This window comes from Ranitomeya variabilis, chromosome 5 (assembly GCF_051348905.1).
Source record: "Ranitomeya variabilis isolate aRanVar5 chromosome 5, aRanVar5.hap1, whole genome shotgun sequence".
Lineage (NCBI taxonomy): Eukaryota > Metazoa > Chordata > Amphibia > Anura > Dendrobatidae > Ranitomeya > Ranitomeya variabilis.
Genome location: NC_135236.1, coordinates 473790906 through 473808887, shown reverse-complemented (window position 1 = coordinate 473808887; position 17982 = coordinate 473790906). Strand labels below are relative to the sequence as shown.

At 44.7% G+C, this 17982-nt stretch overlaps 1 protein-coding gene across 7 annotated transcripts in view; it reads right to left on the bottom strand.

Annotated features, from left to right (window-relative positions):
• LIN7A (lin-7 cell polarity scaffold A) overlaps window positions 1-17982 on the bottom strand; it is a 128142-nt gene that overhangs the window by 10672 nt on the left and 99488 nt on the right. For 4 of the 7 annotated variants that reach the window (XM_077265493.1, XM_077265490.1, XM_077265492.1 and 1 more), the window contains exons 3-4: window positions 13984-14055; window positions 8904-9113 (exon numbers count right to left, since the gene is read on the bottom strand). In XM_077265493.1, coding sequence (XP_077121608.1) covers window positions 8904-9113; window positions 13984-14055 — 282 coding nt within the window. The remainder of the gene's footprint in view (window positions 1-8903; window positions 9114-13983; window positions 14056-17982) is intronic. The other 3 variants (XM_077265496.1, XM_077265495.1, XM_077265494.1) reach the window with 1 other exon arrangement.

Sequence of the window (17982 nt, the reverse complement as noted above, 5' to 3'; positions counted from 1 at the left end):
AGAGGACTTGAACTCTATAGCGCCACCTTTTGGAAGCAGCAGTCCTACAAGTCACAATCAACCCTTTAACGAGTCTATAAAAAGAAATGAGCTTCAACATTTTATTTGCAGATAAGGACAGTAACTTTATGCAGTCGACCCACATAGGAAACAGATTAAATCCAAGTTTTTGTCCGGATAAGGCATTTTTCAAAGTATCGAAAAGATGTAAGAACTAACAAAGTCCTCCAACACCAATACTCTCACTATATAATAATTTTATTAATATACATGACTTTAAGAACAATTAAAAATTGGAAATGCAGAAAAAAAAATACAGATGATGGCAAAACGCAAACACTGGACATGAGGTTTATAAATGTATGCCCTAGATAGGGCAGTACAGAATATAACACATCCTAAGGTAGTCATACAACCAGTCTAAACAAAGATGTAAACGAGATCAATGCAGAGATAAAGGGCATAGTGCAAAAAGGTTGAATGAAATATAAGGATGTAGGGTATATGAAAATAAATGGTCATGCACTATGAAGGATAAATCACTCTCTTAGTATAGTGCTATACTGATTATGCTGGTTTTCATCTGACGGCAGGAAATATAAAAAACATTGCACAATAAAATCATTATAATATATAGCCTTCAAAGGGAAGCAAACAATAATAATGTGCACACCATAATGCGAGGTAGCTAGGTACAGAGTTGGCAATAAACAGTGTAAATACCAAGAGTCAATATAATTACCCTGTATGTGGGTTAAACCGACATAATCAGTATAGCACTATACTAAGAGAGTGATCTATCCTTCTTTGCGCATGACCATTTATTTTCATATGGTGGTAGAGCGGGGTCACAGGAGGCATGGTTCCTTCCTCAGGAAGCTGTCAGCAGCAGAAGTGGGGCAGTCCTGGGGTTTCCCAGTGGTGCGATGCTGCGGGTCCTGCCCTCGGCTTCAGGAAAATGGCTGCCGAGATTTCAAACTGCGCACGAGCAGCCTCCGGCAGCCATTTTCCTGAAGCCGAGGGTTGCCAAGATCTCAAGACCTCAGCCTCAGGAAAATGGAGTGCAAGGGGTCAGCTGAGATCTCAATCCGCACAGGCGCCGCCTCTGGCGACCCACGGCTTCAAGAAGATGGTCTCAGGGAAACCAACGATGCACTCCGCACCGCCCACTGTCGACACCGAGCCTCAGCATCGCCACACCTCTGCCTCCGCTGGTTCTCTGAGGTAGGGATGCTGCTACACCACAGCTGCAATCCACGGTAAGCCTGTGTTCGGACTATAAGATGCATCCCCCATTTTCCGCCCAAATTTTTTGGTGAAAAAGTGCGTCTTATAGTACAAAAAATACAGTAGGTCTTTATAGAAGCTGTAGCATATTTTAATCAAATGAAGTTTCAATCTCCACTTAACTTAAAACTTTTATTTTTATCACTTCGTATAAAACAGAGTCAGCATGTTAAATGGCGCTGAGGTTTTCAAGCCTCATGAGTAATGAATAAAACTGTCATTCAGACTGTAAGGCTTAAAATGCGCTAGCATCATTCAACATGCTGACTGTAGTGAATCTGTCAACTCCAATAGACTACTAATGAAAGACTTAATGTAAGCCACTGGGCTTAACAGAGGTCCCCATATGTGTCCATGGAGTAGCAGCTGGTCGGTGGAGTGGGTTGAAGGAAGTAGCATCAGCTAGCTGTGTCAGGTCCATAAAGTTGGAGACAATGGCAAAATTAGATGCCAAACACATAATAATTGAAACAGCTGAGTTCAAGTCCAGATCAAGTAGACATCTGGCAGAAGAGTTGTCATACAACTCAGGAGTCAAATCCAAAGAGGCACCTAATCAGTCAAACAGTAGAATATACTTAAAACAGAAGCCTGGTCAGAGTACAAAGGAACGATCCAGTATATGTGTGGCACCCCAGGAGTTCGGGTACCACAGTAGTGATGCCTTCCTCTCGGGGAGGGTAGTTCTATGCCTGGAAACAAGAGGGATTTCTTTGGCAGGTAAATCTTACACACAACATATTCTAACTCCAGGTCAGAAGGGGAAGCTCAAAACCCTGTTTTAGAGGAACTTCCCTGATATCCATCCTGGTCTGGAGGAGGAGTCAGTTCAGTCTGGAGCAGACAGTGAAGGGAAAGTAGCAGAGGAGAGATTAGGAGCTCAGGGAAGCTGCGAGTGGGCCTCCTATGAGCCAGAGTGCAGAAACCGGGCACCGGGAGTCCGAGGTCATGGGAGACTATAAGTCACGCGACAGAACTGGAAGGCATAGGACTATACGTAAACTGCCCGTACAAAACCTGTGGTACAGTAGCATTCTGGTGCCTGGAGTCACTGTGCAGAGACCCCAGAAGGGACGGCTCAAGATGCCTTCCATACAGGTACTGTCTCCCAGGACAGGGAAAAATGAGGACCTTGTGACAACACTTCAGGTGGCAAGGGACTAATAGTAACATAGTAACATAGTTATTAAGTTTGAAGGAAGACTTTAAGTCCATCTAGTTCAACCCATAGCCTAACCTAACATGCCCTAACATGTTGATCCAGAGGAAGGCAAAAAAAAACCATGTGGCAAAGAGTAAGCTCCACATTGGGGAAAAAAATTCCTTCCCGACTCCACATATGGCAATCAGACTAGTTCCCTGGATCAACACCCTATCAAGGAATCTAGTATATATAACCTGTAACATTATACTTTTCAAGAAAGTCATCCAGTCCCCTCTTAAATTTAAGTAATGAATCACTCATTACAACATCATACGGCAGAGAGTTCCATAGTCTCACTGCTCTTACAGTAAAGAATCCGCGTCTGTTATTATGCTTAAACCTTCTTTCCTCCAGACGTAGAGGATGCCCCCTTGTCCCTGTCTCAGGCCTGTGATTAAAAAGATCATCAGAAAGGTCTCTGTACTGTCCCCTCATATATTTATACATTAACATAAGATCACCCCTTAGCCTTCGTTTTTCCAAACTAAATAGCCCCAAGTGTAATACCCTATCTTGGTATTGCAGACCCCCCAGTCCTCTAATAACCTTGGTCGCTTTTCTCTGCACCCGCTCTAGTTCAGCTATGTCTTTCTTATACACCGGAGACCAGAACTGTGCACAGTATTCTAAGTGTGGTCGCACTAGTGACTTGTATAGAGGTAAAATTATGTTCTCCTCATGAGCATCTATGCCTCTTTTAATGCATCCCATTATTTTATTTGCCTTTGTAGCAGCTGCCTGACACTGGCCACTGAATATGAGTTTGTCATCCACCCATACACCCAGGTCTTTTTCATTGACGGTTTTGCCCAGGGTTTTAGAATTAAGCACATAGTTATACATCTTATTACTTCTACCCAAGTGCATGACCTTACATTTATCCCCATTAAAGCTCATTTGCCATTTATCAGCCCAAGCTTCTATTTTACATAAATCATCCTGTAATATAAAATTGTCCTCCCTGTATTGATTACCCTGCAGAGTTTAGTGTCATCTGAAAATATTGAAATTCTACTCTGTATGCCCCCTACAAGGTCATTAATAAATATGTTAAAAAGAAGAGGGCACAATACTGACCCCTGTGGTACCCCACTGCTAACCGTGACCCAGTCCGCGTGTGCTCCATTAATAACCACCCTTTGTTTCCTATCCCTGAGCCAGCTCTTACCCCACTTACACATGTTTTCCTCTATCCCCATTAATCTCATTTTATGTAACAACCTTTTGTGTGGCACCGTATCAAAAGCATATGAAAAGTCCATATACACTACGTCCACTGGGTTCCCTTGGTCCAGTCCGGAACTTACCTCTTCATAGAAGCTGATCAAATTAGTCTGACATGAATGGTCCCTAGTAAACCCGTCCTGATACTGGGTCATAAGGTTATTCCTCTTCAGATACTCCAGTATAGTATCCCTTAGAATGCCCTCCAGGATTTTACCCACAGTAGAGGTTAAGCTTACTGGCCTATAATTTCCGAGTTCAGTTTTTGTCCCCTTTTTGAATATTGGCACCACATTTGCTATACGCCAGTCCTATGGTACAGACCCTGTTATTATGGACTCTTTAAAGATTAAAAATAATGGTCTATCAATGACTGTACTTAATTCCTGCAGTACTCGGGGGTGTATCCCATCCAGGCCCGGAGATTTGTCAATTTTAGTGATTTTTAGACGCCACCGTACTTCCTGCTGGGTTAAGCAGGTGACACTTAATGGGGAATTTTTGTTATCACTGATCATATTGTCTGCCATGGGATTTTCTTTTGTAAATAATGATGAAAAAAAGTCATTTAGCAGATTGGCTTTTTCCTCATCCTCCTCCACCATTTCACCCAGACTATTTTTAAGGGGGCCAACACTATCATTTTTTAATTTCTTACTATTTATGCAGTTAAAGAATATTTGGGGATTATTTTTACTCTCTCTGGCAATGAGTCTCTCTGTCTCAATCTATGCTGCCTTGATTTGCTTTTTACAGAATTTATTACATTTTTTGTATTTATTTAATGCCTCCTCACTACCTACTTCCTTTAATTCTCTAAATGCTTTCTTTTTGTCACTTATTGCGCCCCTTACAGCTCTATTTAGCCATATTGGTTTCCTCCTATTTCTAGTATGTTTATTCCCATACGGTATATACTGTGCACAGGTCCTATCCAGGATGTTAATAAGCGTCTCCCATTTTCTTTGTGTATTTTTATGTCTCAGGATATCGTCCCAGTTAATTGCACCAAGATCCTCTCTCATCCGTTGGAAATTTGCCCTCCTGAAGTTTAGTGTCCTTGTAATCCCTCTATTACACATCTTATTAAAGGATACATGAAAACTTATTATTTTGTGATCACTATTCCCCAAGTGACCCCCAACCCTTATATTTGATATGCGGTCTGGCCTGTTGGTTAATATTAGGTCTAGCAGTGCCCCCCTTCTTGTTGGGTCCTGAACCAGTTGTGAAAGGTAATTGTCTCTCATAGTTGTCAAAAACCAATTACCTTTGCTGGAACTGCAGGTTTCTGTTCCCCAATCTATTTCAGGGTAGTTGAAGTCCCCCATAATAATGACTTCTCCTTGAGTCGCAGCTTCATCTATTTGCTTTATGAGGATATTCTCCGTTGCTTCCATTATTTTTGGAGATTTGTAACAAACCCCTATCAGTAATTTATTATTTTTTCCCCCTCCCATTATCTCCACCCACAGGGACTCTACATTTTCATTAAATTCACCTATATTATCACGCAGGATGGGTTTTAAGGACGATTTTACATACAGACACACCCCTCCCCCTCGCTTATCTGTACGGTCATTTCTGAACAGGCTATAGCCCTGCAAGTTAACAGCCCAGTCATGGCTCTCATCCAGCCATGTTTCAGATATCCCCACCATGTCATATTTATGCTCCAACAACAATAATTCTAATTCGTCCATTTTGTTGGCGAGGCTTCTGGCATTAGTATACATGCACTTTATGTATCTCTCTGCACCTCTATTCTTTCTTAAATTAATTGTTCTAACCCCTCCCCTCCATGCCACCGCCACCCCCAACTTCCTTATTTGTGCCCAGGTCTCTATCTGCACTATCTTCCCCTCCTATAAAATGAATACCCTCCCCCCAATCCCTAGTTTAAACACTCCTCCAACCTTCTAGCCATTTTCTCCCCCAGCACAGCTGCCCCTTCCCCATTGAGGTGCAGCCCGTCCCTAGCGTAGAACCTGTAGCCAACTGAGAAGTCGGCCCAGTTCTGCAGGAACCCAAACCCCTCCTTCCTACACCAATTCTGGAGCCGCTTATTAACCTCCCTAATCTCCCGTTGGCTCTCTGGCGTGGCACGTGGTACAGGCAGTATTTCGGAAAATACCACGTTGGAGGTCCTTGCTTTTAGCTTGCAGCCTAATTTCCTGAAATCGTTTTTAAGGACCTTCCACAATAGTGAACGCAAAGTGGAAGGCTCCCAACCTGACCTGCCAAGGGGATTTCCACTTGTTTCCGGGCTGCCTGGACTCATTATGTACCTGTTGCCGGTACCCTGGACTGTGGCCTGCTGCTAACAGTAAACCTGGTAAAGACTGCAACCCTGAGTCCTCTGATATTTACCAGCCACACATCACCCCTGCCATACACCTTAGGAGCCCTGTGGACCCTGCTTCACCTGTGGGACATGTCACCATCTAGCCGCCATACCATCACCACAGAGGACCCCTTAAAGCGGCGTCTGTCCCCACTGACTGAACACCACAGGTGGCATCACGAACAATAGACTTTATTCACAATTCCCCTTTAAAGACCGTTCCCCTTTAATTGGGCGCCCAGGGCACGGACAAGGTCGCAGCCACTGTGACATTCCCTTTAAGAGCGAATGGACCCGTTGCTGACTACCCCAGGCCCTGGCGGGCAACCCATATGCAAACGCAGAGTTCAAGACAATACAACAAGTGGCAAGAGATGGGTGGATGATTGAGATTTAAGTAGAGAACTGTGTGTCCAAACTAGTCACCAATCTTGTTCTGCCAGTGGGCTGTAAGACCAACCTTAATATATTTAAAGCAATAAAAATAAAGTTTTAATTCAAAACTTCAGAAATATCTTAGTGTTCATATGTCTTCTTATCCACCAAGTAAGCACAGTACTCTCCCTCTAGTATCCTGATGGCAATGCACAGGATAAAGGATCTCATCCTTGTATGCAGGGCTCGGCTTCCCCAGTTCCATCCTTTCATGCTCGGCTCCCCCAGTCCCAACCTTGTATGCTCAGCTCCCCCGGTCCCATCCTTGTATGAATGGCTCGGTTCCCCTGGTCCCCTTGTATGCTCGGCTCCCCGGTCCCATCCTTGTATGAATGGCTCAGCTCCCCCGGTCCCATCCTTGTATGCTCGGCTCCCCGGTCCCATCCTTGTATGCTCGGCTCCCCCAGTCCCATCCTTGTATGCTCGGTTCCCCCAGTCCCATCCTTATATCCATGGCTCCCCCGTCCTCCCCCATCATACTCACCCTCCTCACTCTGTCACTGGACGTCCCAGCATCTCCATTGTCCCGGAGCGGCAGCTTCTTCCCGTGCAGAGCGGTCAAGTGGTACCGCTCATTAAGGTCATGAATATGCGCTCCACGTCTATGGGATTGGAGTCGCGTGCATATTCATGACCTTAATGAGTGGTACCACCTGACTGCTGAGCACAGGAACAGGAAAGAGCTGCCGGCGCCGGGACAACGGAGATGAAGGGATGAAGATGCAGCAACGGAAGGTGAGTATTAATGTCTTCTGGGAGCCAGCAGCTACAGCTGTCACTGTGCTACAGCTGCCGGCTCCCCGCTCCCCCGCCGGCTTTCTGGACCATGACTAATGTATAAGCCGAGGGGGCGTTTTCAGCACAAAAAAATGTTCTGAAAATCTCTGTTTATACATGAGTATATACAGTAAGTTATCGGGTATCCACAGCATAGGGGATAGCCTGCTGATTGCTAGAGTTCTTGCTGATGGAATCTCTTCTGAACCTAACCACCAATCTCTGAAATGTCCAATTGACCCCAGTGGCAGCAGTGGTCACAGGAACAAAATATGTGATGTCATGGCTGCAGGACCAGCAGGGAGAACCAAAGAAGCACTGCTAGAGTACCAGGTGGGCACTGCTAGAGTACCAGGGGATTTAACTAGTAAATATAACTTTTTATTATTATTTTATAATAACTCTTATTGCTGGGAATCTTTGGAATATTCTAGACAACTCCTTTAAAAACTTCAAAAAAGATGACGATTCAACAATTTCTGTCTGTGGTCAATTTATGACCGTCATAAATAAAATTGCTTTATGAAGATTAATATTCATTGGGTTCCTTTGCTGACAATGCGTGTAGATGCCAAGCACCACATACTTCATACTACTCAATTCTAAATTCTTACAAAAAATTCACAAATATGAGGTTATTGATGCAGAGTAGTAATAGTGCAGCTGAGAGCTGCACCAATACTGCAAAACCGCACCTAATTACATATGTTTTTGCTGTTTTTCAAAATTTGAGGTTGAAGTTGATGCTTTCAAAAACTATTACTGCAATTGTAACATCCTGTGAAAATTCCAATGATTCGACTGGAGTTCCTTCATTACATTTGTTCTTGACTCAACCTGTCCTGAAATGGGCAGTAAAATAATACGATCTGTTTAAATCTTGACTTTGTGATACTTAGTCACGAAATTAATATAGTGTTTGTGTCCCTGTGTGGCCACCTGGTGGTTGGTATACATGTTACAGCCTGGTGATGGTTTTGATAGATTGTTGTTATATGTCCGCTCTCCTTCTATACCAGTCGTGACTTGTATTGTTTGAGATTATTGTACTTGTTTTTTATTATGCACACCCCTCCTCACATGTAAAGAGCTAAGGAACAAATGGCGCTTCAATAATAAATAATAATAATAATAATAATAATAATAAAATACTCTAATTTGTTTTGGGAAAAATTAGAGTCCTTCAAATGTGAGCAAATGTAATGTATGTACATTATATATCTAGTATAAATATTTGAAGAGGTCTTTGCTTATACCACCCGATTTGCGACATTATAACACTGCCAATCAGTACATATTTACCAACTGGAGGACCATTAATAACCTGTTTACACAGACAATCCATGCTCCATGAACAATCTGTAATGAATCATAATGAATCACTCAGTTTAGATAGGCTGCCATCGTTCTCGGCAGCACGAGTCCTGCTTACACCAGTCAATGAGCTGCCGAGAACGGAGATTATTTCAGCAGCCTGTTTACACTGTATAATAGTAATAATCGTGCAGTGTAAATGGAGGCTTAGATTTGCGCTTCTCATCTACTCGATAACCTACTGACACATGGATGTTGGGGACAACATTGTTCCAGTTGATAACTCGGTCAACAGATAAGGGGACATAGTATCCATACCACTCCATTTACTGAAAGCAGTTGGTCTCCCCTCTTCAGTCCTCCTTGTCGCTCCGCCACACCACCTGGAATGATGCGACTGATGTAAATTGGCGAATTCTGCTCTTTTCCTCCCATGACATTAAAGCCAAGGCCTTCATCAGTTTTCGGCAGCTCCACGACACGAGGGTGAGAATGGCCTTCACTGGCAGCAAATGCAGCAACCGTTGCCTGTAATACAAGTGCATACGTTTCACATGAAGTCGTAATGAAAATGATCATAAACATAAGATTATTTATTATTATCCTGTCTCCTTCACAAAAGACATTTTCTGTGAACATGAGCACTGTCATATGAATAAGTGATGGTCGTGCTAATAGCAAGGTGCAAGTAGAGAGCGAGACATAGAAAAATACAACAAATGTACATATTGTATCTGAATAGATGAGAAAAGAACTACAGAAAAAACTCCTGGCTTTATTTAATATTCTCTATTCACATAGTTATCAACATCATAGCAAACATCCGTTGTCTAATGGGAGAGAAAAATCTCATCCTCACTCTGCACCTTACTAAAGAAATGACCTGCATCTGACTCTGAAGAGATGGAGATGAGGGTGGCCCCAGCAGGGGGCGCTGCAGGCTATATTACAGTATAATGGTGCAATGATTAAGTCTTGCTAGGATCCATTATTAGGGTTTAAATAAGGCAGCAGGAGAGCTAATTAAATTCGCCTTCCTAAAGTGTATTAGACCCGAATGCTCAAAAACGAAATATTAATTCTAATAATCCAGATGCAGCAACAGATTGGCTTTTAGGGAAATAAAGATTCAGTGTTAACCCTGCACGAGAAAAAGCTGTTTGCAGGGATCTCTTCTTTAACCCTTTCCCGCCATGACCAATTCTCGTTCTTCCTCTTTTCATTTTTTACTCAACCTCTAAGAGTTATATCGTCGTTTTAACTTTTCCATTTACATACGACCATAAGGACTTGTTGTTTAGGAACCCAGTGATAATTCCAAAGTAGAATAGCTTTTTATATTATTTTAGTGATTAGAAAGAATGCAGAAATTTGTAAAGCTAATGTTTTTTGTCTTCATTTTGCGGGACTATTAACTAATTAATTTTTACGTCACAGGCTTATTAGTTTTCATTGGGGACACGTACAATGTTTTGATAGCTTTTTGGGGGGTCCGTGAAGTGATTGAAAAACAGCAGTTCTTTCATTTCATTTTTTTCTTTACACTATTTACTATACTGGTTAAATAATTTTGTACTTTGATAGCTCTTACTTTTGTGGACGTAGTGATACCAAATATGTTTTTTTTATCTTTTACATTTCTTTACTCTTACCATGAAGAAAAGAATTATTTAATTTTCTAGATTTCTTAATTTTTAACACTTTTAAAAACTTTCTATATTCTCACGTTTTACATTTTTTTTTAGTCCTAATAGGAAACATGAGCCTGTCCTACTAGAGGATATGATCACATGTACTGTTTATGGTAATTCTTCAGCATTGAGGTATATAGTGAGTTTAACAATCTCCTATATTTTTAAGGGCACAAAACAAATGTCGATGAGGGCATTAAAGTGGTCACCATCTCAGTCAACACAAGTTCATGCATGATGAAACTGAATGGACTGTGCGACTAAAGTTTACCATAAAGGTGTGGGGGAACTCCTATCACAGGTACTGATGATGAGTGCACAGCTCCTGTCACACATTTATTAAGTAGAAGTTCACAGTTCATCCTTCTAATTATACACTTAGAATAATTGATTATTTAAGAGATTGTAAAGGGGAAGATAATCATAGTGTTACCACAGCTGCAGAAATATGATGGATCATGGAATTTTTGATAATGGATAGAATTAGATACGGTAATTGCTGAATAGAATCAAAGAGTGAACTGGACTTTAAGGAACTAATTACACCATATGTAACAGAAATGCAGAGAGTGATAGAATGGTGGAGGTCTGTCTGGTGATGTAGTCTTTGCAATACTGGAAATTGTTTGTCTGAGCATTAACAGCAAAAATAAATACTTTGCTGGATCTGTCATTTGTTATACTGGAAATGTTTTCAGAAATCATTTACTTCCTGAGACAATACAGCTAAACAATGTATCTCCATTTCCTAGAGATGTTAGAAAGGTCACCCTTATTTTACATGCATCAATTTAAATGCTGCAGAAAGATATAGTCTACTTAGAATGAGATCCCATGTGATTATTATACACTGGGAGCTAAGAAATGAGGTGCACTCTATGTCAAATATATCATAACACTATTCCAATAAAAGCATACTCCATGTTAATTTATCTGTGAAAGAAAACAAGTAACATAAAAGAACATTAGAGGGTGTAAAAAAATGTGTAAACTATTTCTCAGGAGGAAGAAATCCTCTTTAACTAGCCTTGTATACAAATGTATGACTCTGTACGCTGCTAAGTATAGTGTTTAGCACACAAATTTTAGCCAATATTCCTCAAGGGGTTTCCGGTCTTTTGATAAAAGTCTGCAGTCAGTCACCCTTCGACTGCAGACTTCTGAATGACTAAAATGTATGCATCGCACGCTGTCGGTGACAAGAGCGGGCGGTCACATGACTGCATGTATGGAATTTGCATACTTCCGGGCCACATTCTGACTAGATGTGCTTGGCCTCGCTCAGTAGTGAATTGACGCGACCGAAGCCACACATGTCTAGTGAGAATGTGGCCGTAAAAATGCAAATCGCATATTTGCAGAAATGCGACTTCACACTCGCCACAGAAACCGGAGAATCATGACACCGTGTGTGACACTGTGCAAACTTCTGAATCCTCAGTCACATAAGGTAACAAACAAAAAATTAAGAAAACCCCTTCAATGTGATTTTATTTAGGAAAGGTAATCAATATTAGATCAGTGTGGGACCAACACGCGGTTCCCTCACAGATTCGCTATTATTCGCCCTTTGATGACTTGGTGTTAATAGTGTGCAGCGCTGTATAGTACAGGTCTGTTGTAATGGCCCCTGCTGAGACCTGTAGGTCATGACGCTCCTACTTTCCTAAACAGGAGCTGAGCTGCAGTTTTCCAAAGCGGTCACTACACAGGAGGATAATAATCGCAATGCAATCACCCATCTGTAGTCTTCCCGTCACTGCTCATTCTATTCTATATCTACTTTAGTAAGTGAATCCAATCAATATACTAAATTGCACAATGAAAAACTGACTTGTGGCATTTCACTTATGAGGATATACCACCAAGAGAGATCACTATACATTATACACTGATCACACGTTACATTAAATGTCCTACATAGCATTGTGTAGGTTTCCCCGTTGCCACCAAAACAGTTTTGACCCTTCTAGTCATGCTCTTGAAACAACTTCTGGAGGTTTCTGTCTTGTGGCATCTGGCACCATAGCCATCATTTACGTTTTTGACAAGTTGTGCTTCTGTAGGATTCGACAAGCTAGCTTTGCTCACACGTGAATCAGTATACCTTGGTCACCCAGTTACTGCTTCACTGTTTGATAACTTTAGGCATTAGCCACTTTATGGTGAGAAGACCTTACAAGATCGGCCATTTTGGAGATGCTCTGTCTCCTGGCAATCACAATTTGTCTCAAATTCATATTAACCCTTCTTATCTGTCTGACCTGATAGTGTCTACACATAAATGTATATCAATGTGTCCACATATTGTACATGGGATATAACCCCTTCATAAATATGTATACATACAAAAAATGGACAGAATAAAAATAAAAGAGATCACATATAGAACGAGAATTTAAAAATGAATCACATGATGGAATGGCGACATTCAGAGAGGGAAGGGTAATTAGATTGAATAAAGTCCAAAAGAAAAATGATTCACATAGTTGTAACATGATTATGCAAAATTGATGTAAACTACTCACGCTGCGAAGTGCATGTAAAATGCTCAATGCAAAATCCATAGTAGCTGTCACAGCAGGTACAGTAAAATGGTCATAAAGAGGCCAGTGCTACAGTGAACATCACAATGTGGAGATCAAAAGGAGTGTCTATATACCCATGTTAGGTGCTCAGATGGTCTCTCTGAGATAGTGCCAGCTCTGACTTGCTTTTTGTGCTGACTTTACACTATCAGTTTTAGCTGGCAGACTTTAAAGGGAACCTGTCATCAGAATTTTATACCCCAAACAAATGGAACGTATGTAAAGGTCCTTTAATGCCGATTAAACCCTTTCCATGCTTGTAGAAATTAGTTTTGCTGTTTTAGAGAAATCCATCATTTAAATTACATACTAATTAGTGATGAGCGAGTGTACTCGTTGCTCGGGTTTTCCAGAGCACGCTCGGGTGACCTCCGAGTATTTGTTAGTGCTCGGAGATTTAGTTTTCATCGCGGCAGCTGAATGATTTACAGCTACTAGCCAGGCTGAGTACATGTGGGGGTTGCCTGGTGGCTAGGGAATCCTCACATGTAATCAAGCAGGCTAGTAGCGGTGAATCATTCAGCTGAGGTGAGGAAAACTAAATCTCCGAGCAGTCACAAATACTCGGAGACCACCCGAGCGTACTCGGGAAAACCCAAGCTATGAGTACACTCGCTCATCACTAATGCTAATGAGTTATAAGTGCAGTCTCCACCCATTGCCCTTACAGCACTTCTTCTCTCCCTAGTTACCATCTCTGCCTGCCTCCTGTCTCTGACTGATGGGTTTTCAGTGACCTGTCAGTCAGAGATAGAAGGCAGGCAGAAGATGGGGAAAAGCTGTAAATGCAGGAGAGCTATAAGTGCAGCGCCCACCCGCTGCATTTGTTGCCTCGTTCTTCAGTAACTGCAGTTTAATCAGAAATACTAATTGGAATGCTTGGTGTACCCATGCCATGGCCATGAGGCTCAGTGCACCATGCCGAATTTTGGTTTTACATGTCCCTGCCTCTCTCTCTGGTGATTGACACTGACTTGCCTGTGCTTCATCTGCAGTGCTCACTCCAGGCAAGATAGTGTTGTCTCTTATATAACATTACAAAAAAGGATACTTCTTTTTTAAGAAATAAATGCTTGTCTGCCATGTGAATGGTGATGGAACTAGACATTGGGATCTTACCTTTGCAGTGGCTCGAGCCCGAAACTCAGGGCAGCCATTAATAGGAATAGTTTCATGCATATACTGGTAGACCTGAAAATATGTATAAGGTACAAAATGAGCAGTATTAATAAAGTGATCTTATGTTATTATTATTATCTTATATACTAGACTATATGAAGTATTTTTGCAGCGCCCCAGGGTCCTGTTCCTCGCAGTAGTGTCACTTTCCTCCCGGGGAGAGTGATATTACGTTTGGAGGCAAAGAAGGATAACTGCGTCCAGGTATCACAAACATGCAACACATTTCACACTCCAGGCCACCAGGGAGAGCTCCTGACTCTATTTACTAGGTCACTCCCCATATATATATAACTGGTAGTCTGTAGGGGAAGTTAGTCAGTTCCAGACTGTTAGTCAGTTCCTGGCAGAGATCCAGACCAGAGTCTGAGGAGGATGGAAGGTTAAAGGAGCTGTGCATGCCCTCAGAGCTGCAGCTCCCAGAAAGAGCCATTGAAGGCAGAACTGTATTGCAGCGAGCGTGCAAGGAAAGCTAGGCAAAGGAGAGGATACCAGAGGGGGACCAGCCCCGAATAGGCTGCCTCCCTCTGAGGTGCAGAAGCAGGGGCGTAACTACCGCGGTCGCAGGGGTCGCAATTGCGACGGGGCCCGCAGTGCTTAGGGGCCCACCCAGTCCAGCAGACTGGGCGGGCTCCTAAGAACTCTAAGCTACAAAATGGGCCGCCGGCCCTTTAAATAATTCTTCCTTACAGGCCCTGCTGCGCGTGCACTCGCGATCACGGGTGGGACTGCACTTGACCCGCAGCAGAGCCCCTCCACCGCAGAGAGCCGCACACCACTACTATAGCTGCCACTGCTCTGTGCGCACAGGACCTGTGATGAGGTCACAGGAGGGGAGGAGTTGGAGTCACATGATCAAGGGCTTCCGTGTAGTGCAGGACAGTAGTGCAGTGCTGTTTGTCATCATGCTGGAGGAGGGTAAGCTTTTGTGTGAGGTCAGGAGGGGTTTGGGTGGATGTAGCAGAGCAGTGTGTGTATGAGGTGTACAGAGCGGAGCCGGGTGTGTATGAGGTGTACGGAGCGGAGCCGGGTGTGTATGAGGTGTACGGAGCAGAGCCGGGTGTGCATGAGGTGTACGGAGCGGAGCCAGGTGTGTATGAGGTGTACGGAGCGGAGCCGGGTGTGTATGAGGTGTACGGAGCAGAGCTGGGTGTGCATGAGGTGTACGGAGCAGAGCCGGGTGTGTATGAGGTGTACGGAGCGGAGCCGGGTGTGTATGAGGTGTACGGAGCAGAGCCGGGTGTACGGAGCAGAGCCGGGTGTGCATGAGGTGTACGGAGCAGAGCTGGGTGTGCATGAGGTGTACGGAGCAGAGCCGGGTGTGTACGAGGTGTACGGAGCGGAGCCGGGTGTGTACGAGGTGTACGGAGCGGAGCCGGGTGTGTACGAGGTGTACGGAGCGGAGCCGGGTGTGTACGAGGTGTACGGAGCGGAGCCGGGTGTGTACGAGGTGTACGGAGCGGAGCCGGGTGTGTACGAGGTGTACGGAGCGGAGCCGGGTGTGTACGAGGTGTACGGAGCGGAGCCGGGTGTGTACGAGGTGTACGGAGCGGAGCCGGGTGTGTACGAGGTGTACGGAGCGGAGCCGGGTGTGTACGAGGTGTACGGAGCGGAGCCGGGTGTGTACGAGGTGTACGGAGCGGAGCCGTGTGTGTACGAGGTGTACGGAGCGGAGCCGTGTGTGCACGAGGTGTACGGAGCGGAGCCGGGTGTGTACGAGGTGTACGGAGCGGAGTCGGGGGTGTACGGAGCGGAGTCGGGTGTGTACGAGGTGTCGCATCTCTGCTTCAGGAAAATGGCCGCCGCGATCTCCATCTGGGCACGCGCGGCATCCTGCGGCCATTTTCCTGAAGCCGCGGCCAGCAGAGTGCCGCTTCTGCGCACGCGCGGCCAAAGGAAGATGGCCGCCCCCACCGATCACCAATGAAATGTCGCACATCACGCTATTTTCACTCCCCTGTGCAGTGGATTCGGGACCTTGGGCATGCGCACACCACTACGCCACCAACGGAAAACTAAGCAAGATCTGGGGGAAGACACCACGCCCATCTGACCAGACCAGCCTGATTGACAGGCGAAAACGACTACTTTGGTAATGTATTTCGGCAGCATAGGTGGGGAATCGGGGTCCACAAAATACACTATTGCAATGCACAGCTCAGGCCCTATTTAACAGTATTTTTATCTCATACGGAAAAAACGGGGTGACAGGTTCCCTTTAAGAGAAAGCCAAAATAACCCCGGGACAGAAGGCGAGAGCAGGGGGGAGGTGCGGGACAGAGCCGCTTTAGGCTAGTTTCACACTAGCGTTAACTGCAATACGTCGCAAATGCGTCGTTTTGCCGAAAATACGCATCCAGCAAAAGTTCTTGCTGGATACGTTTTTTCGTCATAGACTAACATTAGCGACGCATTTGCGACACATTGCCAAACGTCGCGTCCGTTTTGCGACGCTTGGGCGTGTGGTAGTGGACCGTTGGGAGAAAAAAACCTTACATGTAACGTTTTTTGCTCCCGACGGTCCACTTTTTCCGACCGCGCATGCGCGGCCGGAACTCCGCCCCCACCTCCCCGCACTTCCCCGCACCTCACAATGGGGCAGCGGATGCGTGGGAAAAATGCATCCGCTGCCCCCGTTGTGCGGCGGAGACCACACTAGCGTCGGGAACGTCGGCCCGACGCACAGCGACGGGTTGTTCCCGACGCTAGTGTGAAACTAGCCTTAGTCAGGAGAAGCTGAGGAGCTGCAGCCGGTTTACATCAGCCACCCCTGTACCAGAGAGGAGATTGTGAGTTGTGTATATGAGCTGGTATCTCTGGTGTGTGTGTGTGTGTGTGTGTGGTATCTGTAGTGTGTGTGTGATAACTGTAGTATGTGTGTGATATCTGTAGTATGATGTGTGTGTGTGTGATATCTGTAGTGTGTGTGTGTGTGTGTGTGTGTGTGTTATCTGTAGTGTGTGTGTGTGTGTGTGTGTGATATCTGTAGTATGATGTGTGTGTGTGATATCTGTAGTATGTCTGTGTGTGTGTGTGATATCTGTAGTGTGTGTGTGTGTGATAACTGTAGTATGTGTGTGATATCTGTAATATGATGTGTGTGTGATATCTGTAGTGTGTGTAATAACTGATGTGTGTGTGTGTGTGTGTGTGATATCTGTAGTATGATGTGTGTGTGTGATATCTGTAGTGTGTGTGTGTGATATCTGTAGTGTGTGTGTGTGATATCTGTAGTATGTGTGTGTGTGAGGCAGCGGCGTAACTACTACGGTCGCAGCTGCAAGCGGCTCTGGCAGGTCAGGGGGCCGTGAGTCCCCTTGAGCCTGTCTCCCTTATGCTTGTGTCCCCATGTGCCTGTCTCCCTTGTCCCCTTATGCTTGTGTCCCTTGTCCCCGTGTGCCAGTCTCCCTTGCCCATTAGTCCCTGTGTGTCCCCTTGAGCCTGTCTCCCTTATGCTTGTGTCCCCGTGTGCCAGTCTCCCTTGCCCATTAGTCCCTGTGTGTCCCCATGTGCCTGTCTCCTATGTCCCCTTGTGCTTGTGTCAGTCTCCTTTGTCCCCTTGTGCTTGTGTCAGTCTCCTTTGCCCACTAGTCCCTGTGTGTCAGTCTCCCTTTCCCACTTGTCCCTGTGTGTCCCCTTGTGCTTGTATCCCTTGTTCCCTTGTGTCAGTCTCTTGCTCACTAGTCCCTATGTGTCCCCTTGTGCCTGTCTCCCTTGTCCCCTTGTGCTTGTCCCTTGTCCCCGTGTGTCAGTCTCCATTGCCCACTAGTCCCCTTGTATCAGTCTCCCTTGCCCACTATTCCCCGTGTGTCAGTCTCCCTTGCCCACTAGTCCGTGTCCCCGTGTGCCAGTCTCTCTTGTCCACTAGTCCCCGTGTGCCCTTTGTGTCAGTCTCCCTTGCCCACTTGTGTCAGTCTCCCTTGCCCACTAGACTCCTTG